Source organism: Phasianus colchicus, chromosome 8 (assembly GCF_987193195.1).
Source record: "Phasianus colchicus chromosome 8, bPhaCol1.hap1.1, whole genome shotgun sequence".
Classification (NCBI taxonomy): Eukaryota; Metazoa; Chordata; class Aves; order Galliformes; family Phasianidae; genus Phasianus; species Phasianus colchicus.
Window position 1 is genome coordinate 33790582 of NC_143443.1, and position 16707 is coordinate 33807288.

Genomic DNA, 16707 nt, shown 5'->3' on the forward strand with positions numbered 1-16707 from the left:
TGCTCTGCCTTGACTGGTGTTACTGAGCAGCACTTTTATCCCTGTGCATGCTTAGTGTGGTTTCTGCTTTGTTCCCCCTTGCTGGCTGGGGGCTTGGTCGCACCACCAGATGTAGCAAATAACCCATCCCTGGAGGTGCTCAAGGCCAGGTTGGAGGGGCCCTGGGCAGCCTGGTCTAGTACTAGATATGATATCTACACAGAGGTGCCTAATGCTTAGTGTTTAGATGACTTTAATATAGGAATTAGTTCAGTTGCTTTCCCCTCCCCACTTCTGAACATGCACGAGTGCACTGGAGAATTTAGTGGTTGAAGCAACAACTGCTCCGGAGTCTATAATCCGTGTTCTTTCCTCTTTAAAGGAGGCTGTTGGAGGGAGGGAAGAGATTAGTGAGGATATTTTGATCCCCATCAGCTTCAGCTTGCAGGATAAACACGAAGAATTTCCCCATCGTTGTCATGTTAATTGGTTCACAGCTTGATCCAAAGCTCCCTAAAGTCAATGAAAGTTCCTATTCTTTCCAACTGCTAGCATAAAATCGGCAGAAATGCTTTTCTCGGCGCAGGCAGGGCAGTTCAGCCCTCAGTCGTGGGGCTTTAACAGCCTTCTCCGTCAGAAAGAGTAAAAGTTGTGTTCAGGTTTGGGAAAAGCCTCGAAGAAGTGATCTGTGGCTCTAGAAGGTGCAACTCAGAGCTCTGGCGGTGATGTGGTGGTGGATGGGGCCATTAGAGAACCTTCTGAGCTCTGCCATGCAGCCAGGTCTCCATCCCCATTGCTGCCCACTCACCTGTACCACTCTTCCCACGCTTACCTATGGGGATTTATGGGAGACAGCATCAATGCTCTGTCCCTTCATCGAGGCACTTCATAAATGGAGACTTCGCTCACTAAGAAGGGCAGAAACTCTGCACCTAACTGGATTGTGGGCAGGAGACAGCAATGTGTACACTGAGCTCCAGACTCATTAGGAAATTAAGCTGTATTTTTGTTATAACTAGTGACTTCCTTTAGAAGTTCTTGTAATTAGGATATTATCCATCTTTGAGTGCTTTATTAGCACTGACAGTTACCTGGAGGCTCTAGACAGACTGAGCACCAGCATGTTGATATATTGCCCTGTCCTGCCATATCCCATCCCTGGTTTCCCTACTTGGAATGGCGAACTCTCTGCCTAAAGAGTCCTGTCAGACTGATGAGCACTGGGATACAAGCAATGGAAGATCAAACTTTTACCCTTACTTTGAAGATTGAGGCTGTATAAAACTGTATTTTCTGTTTCAGCCTTTTCCATCAGTCCTGGATAAGCGAGCCTTTAGCCCATGCACTGCTGTGCTCATTTCCAGAGCATCCACAGATGTGGGGAGGGCTCAGTAGAGCACCTAGGATCAACATATCTGTTGTTATCTGTGTCTTAGCAGAGCGGGTGGAAAAAATGTATATGTAAGGACGATGCTGTTAGAAGGTTTTCTATTTTCTTCTACTGAAGAGGAGGGAAAAAAGGCGATATTTGAAGCTGGGAAGGGGACTGCTGCCCTCTTATGGCTTCTGAGGCGCACAGCGGGGAAGGGGCTGAGAGGAGCCCCCTCCAAAGGTCTGAGAGGCTCAGAGGGAAGCCCAGCTTCTCCAAAAGAAGAACTTTGTGCTTGCTGAGATTTGCTGCGTGGCACTTTGTCTCAGTGGGTCTTAGGTGTGTGTGTATCATGGGAACGTCCCACTGCTGGTGTCTGGGGCGTGTGTCTGTGGGCAGGAATGAGTCGTGGTGCAGGTGATGGGTCACCCTCCTATAAGTCAGTGACTGATATGCTAATAATACCAAATCTGGGGATAGGGGTTTAATTGAGTGTAAACACAATGTGTCAGCTGACACAAATTTTAGGAGTCCAAAGGGGTGATGTTTCCTTTAAAAGCAAAAATATGGGAGGGTTCAGTGAGCCCTGCTTCAACAAGGCTTGGCTGCAAGCGTCATAATGTGTTCTCCAGCAGCACTTCACTGCCCATAGCCCAATTCCCTGAGGAGCATCAGTGTTACTCATAGGAGTGTCTGCCACCACGCAGATCCCATCACCTCGAAAAAAGTGGGTTCTGAACCACTTTTGTTCAAGAGCATCCAGAAAAAGGACGCTTCTATTTGGACCGGAGGGAAGATTTGAGTGCTTGCAGTGCATCTCTCCAAGTGGGTATTTCTCTCTTGGAGTTCCCTGCAGCAGAGCTCCCCTGTGGATGCCATCTACCCCAGTTGGTACTGGCTGCAGCTGGGATCCACACATGACCTGTGTGCCTGCGAGGGCACTCTTTCATGCTATCCTGTACGTTTTAACACAAAAATTCCTCAAGCTGCCTTTATACTCAAATAGATTTCATGGGTCTCATTTGCAGAGGAGACACCTGCAGAAAAAGCTGTGGTTGTGCATTTATCCCCATCGGTGTCACCAGATCTGACATCCGGGGGATGCGCTGCCACCTCACCCCATGCTGGTTTGGAGCCCTGCCCCATACGGCCAGAAGGGCGATACTGACTTTTAATTCTGATGCTTCCGTAATAAAAGGCGCTACCTCACGGGTGGTTTGGCTCTTGATTTAGAATGGCGGTGGTTAATTGTGGCGGTTCCCCCATGCTTTTAAATAGCACAAGCCGGATGGCTCTTTAGCAGAACTGCTCCTGGGGGACAGGAATTGGTTTTATCGGCGGCACTGCAGCTGATAGCAGCACTGAACAGAGCTGCTGTGCTCTGCTTTCTGCTGCTGAGGGCTCTGACCGTGCTGTCACAAGGAGGTGCCGGCACCAGGCGTTCCTCTGTGCGTTATGAAGTCTTTTCCGTGGCTGCTAATTGTTAAGGTCATTGGTAATTTACTGCGTGTTGAGCACCTTGTGTGTTTTCCAAGAAAAAAGCTGCTGCTTTTTGGCAGCTCTGCAGCAGAACTTCTCCGTAGGGCGAAACTTTGAGTGAAGCATAGGTCTAAACTAGATTTGGGGGAAGTAGGAAACAGAGCTGCTGTGGCAATCACCTGCTATCAAACTACCCTGGCTGCAGGGCCAGGATTTGCCTTGTTCTTTCCCTTGGCCCGGCACTGCACCTCCACTGCTGGCAAGTGATGAATGGGTAAAGCTACTCTGTTTAGATAAGGTGGGAGCTTGGTGCCGACAGTGCGTGCCCTTTGCTTCTTTACCTAAGGGTAACTGCCAAAATCTGCTCTTGTTTGGAGAAGGAATGTACTGAACGGCTCCATTCATTTCAATTCTGGCTGGCTGGCGAGAGCCAGACTCATTCCTATATCCTAAAAGCAAAACACAAGGGCGGTTTGTGTTGCATTCTCTTTTTCCTTCCTCTGTAGCAGTGCAGTGTCAGCCCCTGCACCATCTCCTCTTATTGAGCTTTTCTTCAGGAAACGGATACCTGAACCACCTGACTCCTTGCAGACAGCAGCATTCCTTCCCACGCCCCCAACACCCTGCAGGCAGCAGCTCTGCACAACAGGAGCCCCGAAGCGATGCCGAGCCGCTCCTTTTCCCAGCAGGAGCCACCTCTGACATTGCTCTGCTCCACCGACTTCATTTCTCTCCAAGCAAGTGCCTGATGGCAGCGTAAGTGCGCTGCCTGATGGGTGCTGGCGTGGTGCAACACTGACAGATGCACGCTGAAACCGTGTGAAAAATTTTGCAGCCAAAGCAAAACTGGCAAATGTTTGACTTGCTGCCAGCTTAGCTCGTGGGTGCAAAACATCTGATACTCGAACTGAAATGTTTACAGCAGGGAAAGTCGTTCTAAGCATGGTTCTTGTCAGAGAGAGCAGATAACAGCTCTCATGGCACTGAGCTATCCCGTTCCCCAGGTCCTACAAACCCTGTTTTGTGTTTCTTTGCTCTGTCCTCATAATGCTTTTGGATAAATGCTTAAAACTTTCCTTGTTGGTTGCTTTGAAAGAGCAAAGCTGCGAAAAGCATAATGCTTTAATCCTGAAGCTTTATTTTTTGTGACATAAATAGTGAGAAGTCACCTCTTGCGTTGCATCCCCTCCTAGAGATGCTTTACTTCACCTGTGAGCATCTCTTGCATCATAGGGCAGATGCCAAGCATGGCTGTGACAGTCCTATTGCAAAGGAAAATCGTGCAATAAAACATTGTCCTTGTAGCTGCAGAGGTAGGAGAGGAGGAGAGGAAGGTGCTGGCTGTTCTGCATGGTTTAGTACTGTCCCAGCCCTTGGATCCCAGACTGCACACACGATCGACGCAATGCCTTCAATCTTCCCATCCTCTGCACCCAATAGGCAGCGATGCGTTCACAGTAACACGCAGCCATGGCAGCCCTGCTCTGTGTTACAGCAGCTCCAGGAGGTGGGAGCTTTGTGGGGCACTCAGAAAGGCATCTGTGGGGTATGAAGGGGTGAGCTGGCCCTTTGTACTTTGCAGTAGTCCTTTGTATCACGTCTTTCCAAGCCTGGGCAATGGCTTTAACAGCCTCTTGGGCGTGTGGGGCTGGTGGCTCTTGGTGCCCCTTTCCTTTTAGGGGAGGGTTTCTGCTGATCCCTCTGGCTACCAGCAGTAGTTCATCCTGCAGGCAGGTGCTGGTGTTGAGTGCTTCTGCTCAGAGGTGCTCAGGCAGCATATTTCCAATGGAAGCTGATAGATGTTACCCAACATCTTTCATCAGAAAAGTAAAATCAATGTGCTTTGAAGAAGCAACAGGCTATTGTGTTAATTGAGCTATGCACGTAACTTCAGTCTGAACACAAAACATCAGTCGGGATTGTCCACGTTAAACAGTCATTTTATTTTAGACCCTCTTTTTGGTGATGTCCTTAAAACAGGATGACATCTTTTGATGCGTTTTCAATCGGCCTTTCCTGTTCTTTCTTCTTAGAATATCTTGCATGGTCGTAGAAATAGATGATGATAATAGTAACAATGTTGAAAATGATGCTGAGCAGCAGGATCCAATAGGAGTACTCGTATCTGTGTTCAGATCCACTGTGTGGCAGGGACAGAGAAATACATTTGATGGCCAGCTCCACAGACATGTCATTGCCTTCCACATTCACAGGAAAAAGTATCATGACCAAAAGTGTGAGGATTCCTGGAAAATAAATAAAAGCGTGACTTTTAGAGGTGGATCTGTAGCATTATGTTAGAAATACTTGTACTGAGTAGCTCTTTAAGTTGCTTCTTAGAAATAGTCTTCCTAAGTTAGTGTGGATGCCTGTAGAACAAATATGACCCAGTATTTTCTGTTGGTAAAACCTGAGGTTGTCAGTACCCAGCGCTATTGGTAACTCTCTTCTGCTAAAATTAATGGATTCATGCTGGCTATCCTCAGCTAAGGTCATGTAATGTTATTTTTTTCACTGAATTTAGTGCTGATGCATATAATATATTCACTCCCCAGGTGACTCGCAGGTGGCCTACTTGATACGACCCCAAATTCATGGGATACGTGGTACAACAAGTGGATGAGACCACGAGCAACCTGCTACGGGCTCAGAGTTGGCAGAGCTCTGTGAGATAGCTTGGGCTTAGCAGCCTGGGGTTCTTTCCTACCCAGCCTTTTTAATGCCTCCGTGATGAGCCAAAATCTCTGATCGGATCTGTATCTATTTCCCACAGCCTCCTTAACGTACGGCAAGTTCTGCCACTTTATATTTAACCAAATACTGCTTTTATTTCTTTGCCCTCACAGTGCTAGCAGAGATACAACAAATGGCCATTGGTGAAAGTATTCCCACCCTTCCCACTGTGTTACCAGTGCTCCTGCTGACATTGGGTCGGGATTTAGCAGGGAGGACACGGGGATTTCAGACCATCTGGTAGAAAGATTAAGAGCCTTCAAGATACACATGAAACGATGCGTGATTTTTTTCATCAAAATATGCCAGTGGCAAAATCAGCTTCCAGGTCACAGCTCTTACAGGGCTGTAAAAAGTAACTGCGATCCTCAGCCAACGTGTGGGGGTTATTTTCTCATTAACACTTAGTTTGGCAATCCCATAATTCTTCCATTTTGGGTCAAATCTTATAGTTTGCAACTACAGCAAGGTGTGTTAGGAGCCAGCTGCAAGGGGATGGGGGCTGTGCCCCTGGGAGCTGTTTAGCAGAGTTCGTGGCTCTGAAACTCAGCATCTCCACCATTATTTTTTTTTTCTGTTTAGGGAGAGTTGAAGCATATTTTGGTCTCCACAAGTGCTTTTCAAGACAATGAAACGCATTTTACCATGACTCAGGCCTTCTGTCCATCTTCCCTTTGATGTTAGTGCTGTTTTAGATGTATTTGGTTCAACATATGTTTGAGAAACAAAGCTGCAGCCCATCCTATTGATGAGACCTTAGAGGACTATTTCACAGGTAACCCAGGAAATGTTATGCTATAAATAGCATGAAATAGTGGCACAGAATCTAGAAGGGGTTACAAATTGCTCTGTAGTCACATCCAGCAGGGACACTTCTCAGTTCAGCTTTAATTCTGCATTCACCCAGAGGGTGGTGAGGCACTGGAACAGGTTGCCCAGGGAGGCTGTGGATGCCCCATCCCTGCAGGCATTCAAGGCCAGGCTGGATGTGGCTCTGGGCAGCCTGGGCTGCTGGTTGGCGACCCTGCACATAGCAGGGGGTTGGAACTAAATGATCATCACGATCCTTTTCAACCCAGGCCATTCTATGATTCTATGATTTGTTAGCTTATTCTGTTCTCTTTGGCGTGTGCCATGCATGAAGTGATTCTGCACCTGTTGGGGCTCTTCCACTTTGCTGCCAGAAAATCCAGCCTCCTACAGACTGATGCTGTTGCTTGACCAGTAATTAAGCTAATTTTCGGATATTCTAGCAGATATGGTTCAAAATAAAGCCAGCTGAACAGCTGGCACAGGTTTCTCAGAGAGTTGGTTGTGCCCTGACCTGCAGACACCTGAGGTCAGGCTGGATGGGGCTCTGAGCACCTCATGGAGCTGTGGGTGTCCCTGTTCAGTGCAGGGAAGTTGGACCAGATGGCCTTTAGAGGTCCCTTCCAACTCAACCCTATGAACGTATTTTCAATTGCTTCATTTTATAAATATTTCTTAATGAGAATATAGAGTTATCTGTATGGTGGGCACAACATGGACACATTACTCACCACTTATGGCATTCCAGGTGTAGACTCCGATGGGTCCCAGGAAGGTCTGGTAGGGGTTGCTCACAGTGTTGGTGCACGTAAAGCCAGAGCTCAGGAGGGAGCTCAGCAAGATGAGAACCAGAAGCACGATGATGGCTGTGTTGATGCTTTTTGTTCCACTGCTGCTCAGAGCATCTGCAACTGGGAGAGAGAAGGTGCCCAGGGTGTTTAAATGCACTCAGCAGGTCAAGGGTTACTGACACCTAGCTAATTGTAATTAAAAGCTAATAACCAGAGTTTTGGTTGAGCTGTAGAGGTGCACCAGTAGGAGCAGTAGGTTTGGCTGCAGCGTATAAGCCCAAATCTGCAATGGGATGGAAGTATCTTAGCCTGAAAAAAGTGCATGCCTACTAATCCAACTGGCACAGAAACCTGTGGGTTAGGTAGCAAGCTTCTCTTCCTTAATGTTTCTGAGAATGTTTCATCTCGACAAGGCCAGGCAGAAATTCTATGCTAAGCTTGCCAGGAAGCTCACTGCTGCTGCCCATCATCCCATCCCTGCTGGCTTTGCAAACATTTTTAAGTCTGATGACTTAAAACTCAGTTTCCACTGCAGATTATTTCCTTTCAGTGCAGCAGCAGTCCTCTCGTGTGGAGTAAATGTGACCAGGGAAACAGTTCCTAAAAGTCCAGCTAGCCAGATGAGCTTGTAGGACAAACGTGCCCAAGTGCAGCCATGCACAGATGGATGAGACAGGGCTGAGCATTGAGCTGGTGCTCATATCCTGTTAATCTACTATCTACCTCTTGCATCATCCCACAGGAAGAAGTAAGGCTGGGGAAAGTGTCTTCTGCCCTCTTTGGAAGGAAAGGAGCAGCTCCTGCTTTTTGTTATCTGGGAGGATGAGTGCACCTCAGGGCTCTCCAAACCCACAGGCAAGGAAGCTCACGGTTAGCACCTCTGCCCTATGCACCAGCTTGCTGCATAGGGCATCCATCCTGTGCAGGTTGTTGCTGTTTCTGTAGCTGTGTGCATGGCTGGCCCAATGCACTTGGTACATGCAATCAGTCTCTTCAGGACTGTAATCAGTTTTACTGTTTTACCTACATCCTTCCAGTTATTTGATACCTATGCAGATAACCAGCATACTCAAAGTGTCACTGCAGCAGAGCTACACTGAAATAAGTATCCTCCTTTCAATTTAAAGCTTGAGAAGGCAACTGTAATGTGCCTGAGGCTGCCTGAACATATAACAGATCTGACATCAGCGTTGTCATGCTCTGCTCAAAAAGGCGTTGTGATAGACGGCCATCTGCAGGGAAACTTCCCCTCTGTGCTGCTCTTCATGCAAAGCCCTTACTGCAGTGTTCAGCTAGCATGTGGATTGGGGGAATCATAGCAGTAAAAAGAACAAAACCGTAATAAACAGCCATAAAAAGAAAATAAACATTCAGAGCGAAAAGAAGAGCTGCTGGAAATAAATTAAAAGGAGAGCTTTCATCTCATTTAATGTTTTATTTTTAGTAGAAGTTAATTTTGGTTTGAACAAATGGCAGGTAAGGATGCGTTATGGAAATGAGATGCAGATTTAAGCAGTTCTGCTAGAAGAAAGGGAAAGACAGGCATTCAGGAGGCATTGCTCAAGGAAATGGAGGTGAGCGCAGCACAGCTGTGCTGGTGCTGAAGCAGCCTTAATGCTGTTGCCTACCACAAGAAACACGCTTGGGCCTGAAGCAGACAGCTGTGCATGATTTCCCTCTGGCAGCCTCCCTTAATTTTATCCCTGGGAACATTTCCAGAGCTGACGGCTGCACCCCCTCATTGCACTCCTTTTGTCCTAATGGCAAGCCACCACGCAGGGGATGTACTTCTGCCAGACTCCACCTGTTGCAAGCATTCCTGCAGCAGCACAGAGCTGAAGAAGGTTTGAAATAAAATGCACCTTTCTTCTCAGCAGACATTTTTCCAAACAAGACAGGCTGTGCAAACTAGAGGACTCTTCAGTAGCTGGTCTGCTTGAATGTAACAGAAATACCCCCTGTGTGAGGGTAGAACAGCCTGAGTGCAGAACGAAAGCAGAGGGCTGTGCCTCCACCAAGTATTTCATATTTCCTTATACCTCCTTTTCCTCATCTGTAACTCTCATATGGTCAGATTCAATTTCCCAAACTTTCCACTTGGCACAGGGTCCCACCGAGGACCTGGAAGCTGATGAGAACTTTGGTGAATATCCAAATGCCAGCAGTATTCAAGCATTTGTTCTGTATTTTAAAAGGTAGAAAATGAATCGATTCCTCTGTGCCGTAGTGAACTTCTGAGACTTCCTGGAGTGCTGCTGATTGCTGGGCTCTGGGTGTGCCTCTGCACCTTGCTCACTGCTCTGTGGGTCTGACTTGGAAACGAGCACAGCTGTCACTGTTGCATGAAAAGCTGGTTTGTTTCTGAGGCGAATCCTTAAAGCAGCTGATGGAGGCTCTAAGGATTGAAGTTGTTAGGTAATATCTGTGTTTGGCCAGGTTCTGAGCATCCCCAGGGCCTCTGAAGCAGCCCTGGTGTTTTGTTGTTTTGTTAAGCTTATCCATCGTGCACTGTATGCTTGTAGAATCTGTATTTCTTTGTTTGACTTTCACCTTTAGGCTCTGAATTTCTTTTTGATGGTATGGTATCCAAGTGTTAATACTGCCTTTGCAGAGGCTTAATGAGAGAAATCCTACCATCTTGGGACAGCCTACTTCTTATGTTCCTATAGGAAAAGGTTGCCCAAGGAGGCTGTGGATGCCCCATCCCTGCAGGCATTCAAGGCCAGGCTGGATGTGGCTCTGGGCAGCCTGGTCTGCTGGTTGGTGACCCTGCACATAGCAGGGGGTTGGAACTGGATGAGCACTGTGCTCCTTTTCAACCCAGGCCATTCCATGATTCTATGTTTTCAATTTAAAATCAGTATGCATGCAGGTCTGTGAAGTATTTCTCCTGTTTTAAGAATGCACAGAATCCTACTTAATACAAAGCACGACAATCATGTCTAGTGTAGGACCTAAGAATTAATTCTAAGTGAGCTCATTTTGTCTTGGAGACATGCCTGATGTAGCTAGTGAGGGATGCAGGCATGTCCATATTTAGAGTACTCAGGAAGCATCTTCTCAGCAGCTGTTGAAAACAACGAGCAGCTCCTGAAGCTCACTTGATTTATCCATCTATAAACGCTGTGTATGTGAGAACTGCGATGACACTTCCTAAATGATGAGCCCAAAAATTTAAATCTGAAGGAAGACAAACTACAGTGATGACTAACCGTATGTGGACAGCGCAAAGAACTGATGGGATGCTTGGCAGTGCCCAGGCCCTGTGATTTGGTTGCATTCATTGCTTTGCATGCAAAGGCAAAGCACGCTCCAAACTCCTGCCAGCCTGCATCCTCTGCTGGCCCTGCCCAGCTCCCCATGGGCAGAGTCCTGCTTTCATGCAGCACCCTACTCAAATGAGAAATAACATATCTGGATGGAGCAAGGTGTAGTGCCTGAGCCACCTGGTGTGGGCAGGTACAATCATATAGAAGCTAGTTTTGTAAATGCATATTTGTTTTTTTCTAAAATTACTTTGATTATTCTGATATGACAGAAGAAAACTAGTCTGAATGACTTGTGATTTAATAGCTGTTGGGCATTGACCTCAGTATATACTTTGTTAGGAATGCTGCTGCACTCAGCTTTTTCATTACAACGTAATCATTGCAATGTGAACTGACATCCACAGTATAGCTCTGTCACATTGCTAATTTGGGTGCCTCAGGTGTAATTTTCATACTAAATTCAGGTGGGAAAGAGCTGGGAACCATCTGGATGTTCAGATCAGCTGTGCTCTGCCTGGGAGGGTTTGGCTGCTCCTGGTGGTGGGGCATCTCACAGCCCACCAAAAAACAGAAACCTTTCTTCAAGTTTCAAAGCTATTTGACCTACTCTCCCAAAAGACAGCAGTGTTTCTTCTGACTGCCTTCTCTGCTCTTTCACATGTGTTTGTGTGAGCGTTGTGACTTCAAACCAGTGCAAATCCTTGTACTTTGCAGCAGCAAAGTCCAGTCCAGACTTAGCTAACTTGGGCTTTTATGAATATTTCTGTTAATGTCAGCAGAGCTCCTTGTGCATAGTGGTAGTTGTGCTGAACTGAGATCAGTATGCAGCCTGTGGCTGCATTTGGTATGCATCACTTCTTGTTGCTGTTCTGCTTTTTCTCATACTTTCTTTCTCATTACTAAAGTTTTTCACACTTCTGTAATAACTTTCTCCAAGGTCTTGCTAGGTAAGCCCTATTCTTTTTTCCCCTAATTTTTTACCTTTATTTTTTTCCCAAGTAGCAGCTCTCTTCCCTTGTCTCTCAATTGTTCTCTTCATAACTATTCAACCATTTTTATTATTTTTCACCTTCTGCTCTTAATTTTACCATCGAGGATAAATACTGAGAAATGCAAATGCACAAAATAATAATAATAATAATAATAATAATGAACTGGGCTACATAGCAACAAAATATGAACAGCCTACAGCTTTTTGCTGAAGTGCTATTTAAGAACCTCAGTCCAAAACCTTGGAGACAAAGAACCACCTGGAAAAGGTGTGGTCACCTGTGCCTTTGGTGAGGGCCTTATAAAAGATGACAAGCTAATGTTGTAATGCATACGTCACAGATGAGTGTTTAAAAGACATGAGCAGGGATAGGTTTTGAAATACGACATGCTTCGGTTTAATAATATCACTTAGAAATGGGATGGGGTTCTCTTGAAAGAAGAAATAAGTGTTTTCCTTAAAGTGCAGGACTGCCAGATACATAAACACCATCTCTGTCTAAATTATCTTTACGTGTTTTGCTCTTCTCCCTTCAGCGATTTCAGAACCTTTCTGTATACAAATGATGCTAATTTGATCATAGGCAGGGAAAACGTTTTAAATCAAACGATTAATTTAACATAATGAAATTTAAAGGAAGCCAAATTAGTTCTGTACGCCTTTAATGAAATGCTAATAGAGTGTTGCATTCCTGTTTGTCGCTGAAAGCTTCTGAAAATTAAAATCTGTTCGATGCAAATCCTGATCCTGTATTGTTTCCTCCTTTGGAGGCATGGGCTAAGGCCACACATCATCAGAAGTTGCCATTGATAGCAACACTTCAGCATTTGACTGCCTTTCTTGGCAGTCTGACTTGGCATTTTATACCATTTCAAATCCTTGAGACAGTTTGTAGATATTTTCATAGATAATTTCATTAAGGTTGGAAAAGGCCTCTAAGATCCCCACGTCCAACCCCACCCCACCTGCTCCATGCACACAAACCATGTCCCTGAATGGAACCATGGGGGGGTTATTAGGGTTGGAAAGACCTCTCAGATCCCACAACCCAAGCCCAGCCCACCCCCACCATCCCTCAGTGCCACGTCCCTGTGGTTCTGGAACCCCCTTCAGAGACAGGGACCCTTCCCCACTCCCTGGACAGCTGTACCAGTGCATCAACGTTCTTTTGGAGAAGTTTTTCCTAATACCCAACTTAAACTTCTCCTGAGGTTCTCACTGAAGGTCTTAGAGCTGTAGATGAAGGAAGAAGGGCTGTTCCTGCATCCCTGGTGCCACTCAGGCTGGCACCTACTGCCATGAACTACTCCTTACCTTGGAAATTGCTATCTGAGATCTGCAGCCCGGAGTTGATGACCTGAGCACAGGTCAGTTGAAAGAGCCCATACGTGAGGCTGACGGTAGTGGTAGAGTTCCCTCCAGAGAATCTGACCTCGCTGTTCATCCACCCCTGGGTTCCCAGAACGGCACAAATGATGACAAAGGATGCAATGCTGGTGAAAAAAGCACCTCCATACATCAGTGTTTTCTGTCTGGTTGGCATTTTGGCTGGAAGATTTTCCACAGGCTCAGATTTCCTTCCCTTCAGGTGCTGTTGGGCATACGGTCGTTCCTCCCTTTGCTCCCTGGAACCTGCTCTGTGTGCTAGCTGAAAGTCATCCTGGTAAACTTTAAGCAGGCAGCAGCAGTCATAAAAACGTAAAATAACTGAACTTTGGTCTGGAGAAGAGGCGTTACCATGGCTGTACCCAAACACCCCTGACATGGAGGGGAGGGAGCTGCTGCTGCCAGGGTGTGACTTACTGTTAGTGCCCAAGGAGGGCATTCCCACGGCTCCCCTCCTGAGCAATTCTGGAGCCCAAACGGAGCTCCCTGACCATGTTTTCTGGATTTCTCTTCTCCCAGGTAACTAATGATAGGATGAGAGGTCATGGCCTCGAGTGGCACCAAGGGAGGTTCAGCTTGGGCATCAGGAAAAAATTATTCTTGCACCGGCACAGGCTGCCCAGGGAGTGGTGGGATCACCATCCTGGAGGTGTTCCAGAACCACAGCGATGTGGATCTGGGGTGGCCTGGGGTTGGGCTTGGGGATCTGAGAGATATTTTCCAACTGTAATGGCTCTGTGATTCTATTCCTGTGTTTTCTTCTGGAAGGTTGGTACTTAGTCTGGAAACAATTTGTGCTAGCTCTACACCCCGATCCCTTTGGAAGCAAGCAACAGATTCTGATTTCTGACGGTGAAGATGGATAAGTGTTCCTTTGCTCTGCTGACTCCCAGCTTCCTTAACAGCTGCACTCCACTTTTGGGACCTCTTAAATTCATATTCTTGATGCTGTGACAGGACCAGGCTGCTGCTCTGGGCCATTTCAGGGTGAAGGATTTTCCATGTAGTATCAAAAAATTATTTTTTTCTAAGAGAAAGCTGTAAATCTTTATTAAATTCTGTGCATTTTTACACAATACCTATTCCCTCTTTGTCTCTCTCTTTTTTTTTTTTTTTTGTTTCTTTGCTTGTTTGGGCTCTGTTAAGTTCCAGTCAATTTCTCTAAGCATCACTTGCTTTAGATGTGTAATGATCTTTGATTGCACTTTACCAATGGGGCTTTCAGCCTTCAGCTCTTGTTCAGCTCAGACATGAAATATGCATTATTTGCCGGTTGCCTAACTGCTCTACAGGGAGGAAACAAACACCTTAAAGAGGGATTCATTTCAGTGGGCTGGTGAATGTGTAAAGGAGGCAATACAGAAGGAAATCTGCCCTGGGCGATTCAGCAGGAGAAACATTACAGTGGAAGTCAAGTTTGAAATCAATGCATTTTATTTCTGAGATGTATTGCCGGTCTTTTATATGATACGGTCTCATGTATATTTTTATTTTATATGGGATTTAAAGGATACTTTTGATGTCATTGCTTTTATGAACGTATACATTTTGTTTGTGTACCTTGCATATACTTCATAGAGAGTCAAACTTTGCTTGCATGCATGCTTTAAGCACTGGAGAGCCAAGGGAAGATTTCAGCCCTTCTAAACAAATGAGGAACAGGAGACCTGCCTTCCATTTTCCTTCCAGACCTTCAGTTAAATTTTAACCACAGAAGGACAGATAAACTTCCTTATGATCACCACTATGGGTCTGTCAGTCCATTTTCTCCACCCTTTGGTTCAGTGCTGCTGGGGAGGAGTCAGTGATCCTCTCCCAGAGAGCTTCTCCCTTTACTGGGTGAAGCACAGGGAGTAAAAAGTTTCTGCCATGGTTCAGCTGTGCTGCTTGACCCAGTATGAAATACATTTAAAAGATATATATTGAAATATTAATATTTGTCCTGGTGCTGAATTTGAGGGAGCGCTTTTTCAGCAGCTGCTCAGTGGACCTCCTTTGGCAGACTTGAGAGAACCTAATATAATCAAGCTGAGCATGAAAGCTGCAGGGGATAATGTGTAGTTCCTTTCTAAGAGATCTTATTCAATTATTCTCAGTTTTCAGGGACTCAGCTCAAGTTTTTGTGGCTCAAATTGTTGAAACTCTCCTGTGGCCAGGAGAATCACCCTGTAAATGAGCCCATAATTTGCCCTTTTCTTCCTTGTTACCTTGAAGTTAATCCATCCTCTGTTGATGGTACGATTGCTTGTGTCTTTTCATCCCATAGCTACATAAAAAACCATTGTATCTCCTGTATTTTGAGAATCATTTATGCATTTCATAATCTTTCCAGAGCAAAATCATCACTTTCCTATGCCATGCTCCTGCTAAATCCTAAAGATTAAACTACAGCTCTACGTAGGGAGGTTTCCTCCTACAATGGCAGCATTTCCATGCCTTGCTCCAGGCACTCTCATGGAAATTCGGTCTGACATGGCACACCTCACTGCTTCAGGGAAAAGAGAAGAGATGGGCTTCATCCAGCTGTGATAAAATGTGTCTCTATCAGTAATTTACCAGCTCTGCTCCAGCTAGTGATGCTGCAGTCCTTACACAGCAGTCAAAAAAAAAAAAAAATCAGAGTAACTCACTGGGACCCAGACAGCAGAGAGATGTGGAATACAATTACACATAGCCTTGTATTTTTAAAGGAGGAATATGTATTTATCTCATATTAATGTGCAAGTTTGCTTTAGGCAACTAGATCTGCTTCAAAACAAGCAAATATACATATATACAGATATATATAATGAAAGTTTTATTTGTGAACAGAATGTTCCAGCCTGCTGCTGACTCAGACAGGCCATATCCTGTGCCCCTGCTGACCACTGAATGGCCTCACAGCTGGTCCAAAGGCATTTTCCTATGGTGGGTTATGACACTTCGCATGGATTTCTCTTCCTGTGTTGCACATGTGCTCTGGAAGGAGAACCCAGCCATGCAGACACAGTGCAGCAGCTTGCAGGCGATGTGCTCACCCACGCCCTGCAGCCAGGGAAAATTCAAGGTGAGCCACTGCAGATCATCTGTTCTGCTGCGACCGCAGCATTTAACAACGTTTACTGGCAGTTCACAAAATCCCACGTTTAGTTAAAATCTTTCATTTAGAAAAATGTCAGGAGGTAAGTTAACATAGCATCATGGTCGGCCTGTAGGTATGTGCTGTTTTCCTGGGAGCCCACTGTTTCAGTGCACCCTTGCAGATCTCACATACCCTTTACATCCTTTTTATTTTCCATTTTCCACGTCTAGTTGCAGAGGAGAGCTAAGAAGGCAAAGTCCTTGAGCTGCTCTTGGCTCCAAAAGGGGGTCAATAATCATCCACGTGTGCACAGCACTGCAGAAGGAGGCTGTGCATTACTAATTATCTCTACCTCTTCTAAGCTGGATAAAAGGTAATTGAAACAACTTGCTGGAAGTGTAATAGAGAATACTAAGAATGAGATTGATTGATTTTTTTTTTTCTGATAGCTTTGCAGCCAGCATTCTGAGTGGTGATGGAAATAGGAATCTGCTGATGTCCTGTGGGCTGGCTGAGGGAAATCAGGTAAAGCATCATGAATTTTATTGTAGCTGGAGATGGAAATGGAAGCTCAGCCGAACTGCCAAATTATTGCAACAGCTGTTTGGGAAACTTGGATATGATCACAACATTTTGTGTATCTGCTCCCAGCGCTGCTGTGTGGTGGATTTGTACTCCTGCATCTTCCGACTTCCTTCTTCTATTGCTCTGATCCTTTTTACAACACTGCTGCAAGAAAAAAACAAACACGTTTCAAATGCTGATTGGATTTCTTCACAGAAATGACTAAATCTCTTCAATGGACAGGTATTGACTTCTGGCTCTGGGTATCAGTAAGC

The 16707-nt window shown here is 45.6% G+C and overlaps 1 protein-coding gene across 1 annotated transcript; it reads right to left on the bottom strand.

Moving 5' to 3' along the window:
• Positions 1 to 4754: 4754 nt before the first annotated feature.
• Positions 4755 to 12964, bottom strand: CLRN3 (clarin 3). Its single transcript, XM_031597255.2, has 3 exons — positions 12736 to 12964; positions 7102 to 7281; positions 4755 to 5073 (listed from the first exon to the last, which is right to left on the bottom strand). Exons 1-3 carry the CDS (start codon positions 12962 to 12964, stop codon positions 4799 to 4801), a joined length of 684 nt encoding a protein of 227 aa, XP_031453115.1. The 3' UTR covers positions 4755 to 4798.
• Between the last annotated feature and the right edge of the window lie 3743 nt (positions 12965 to 16707).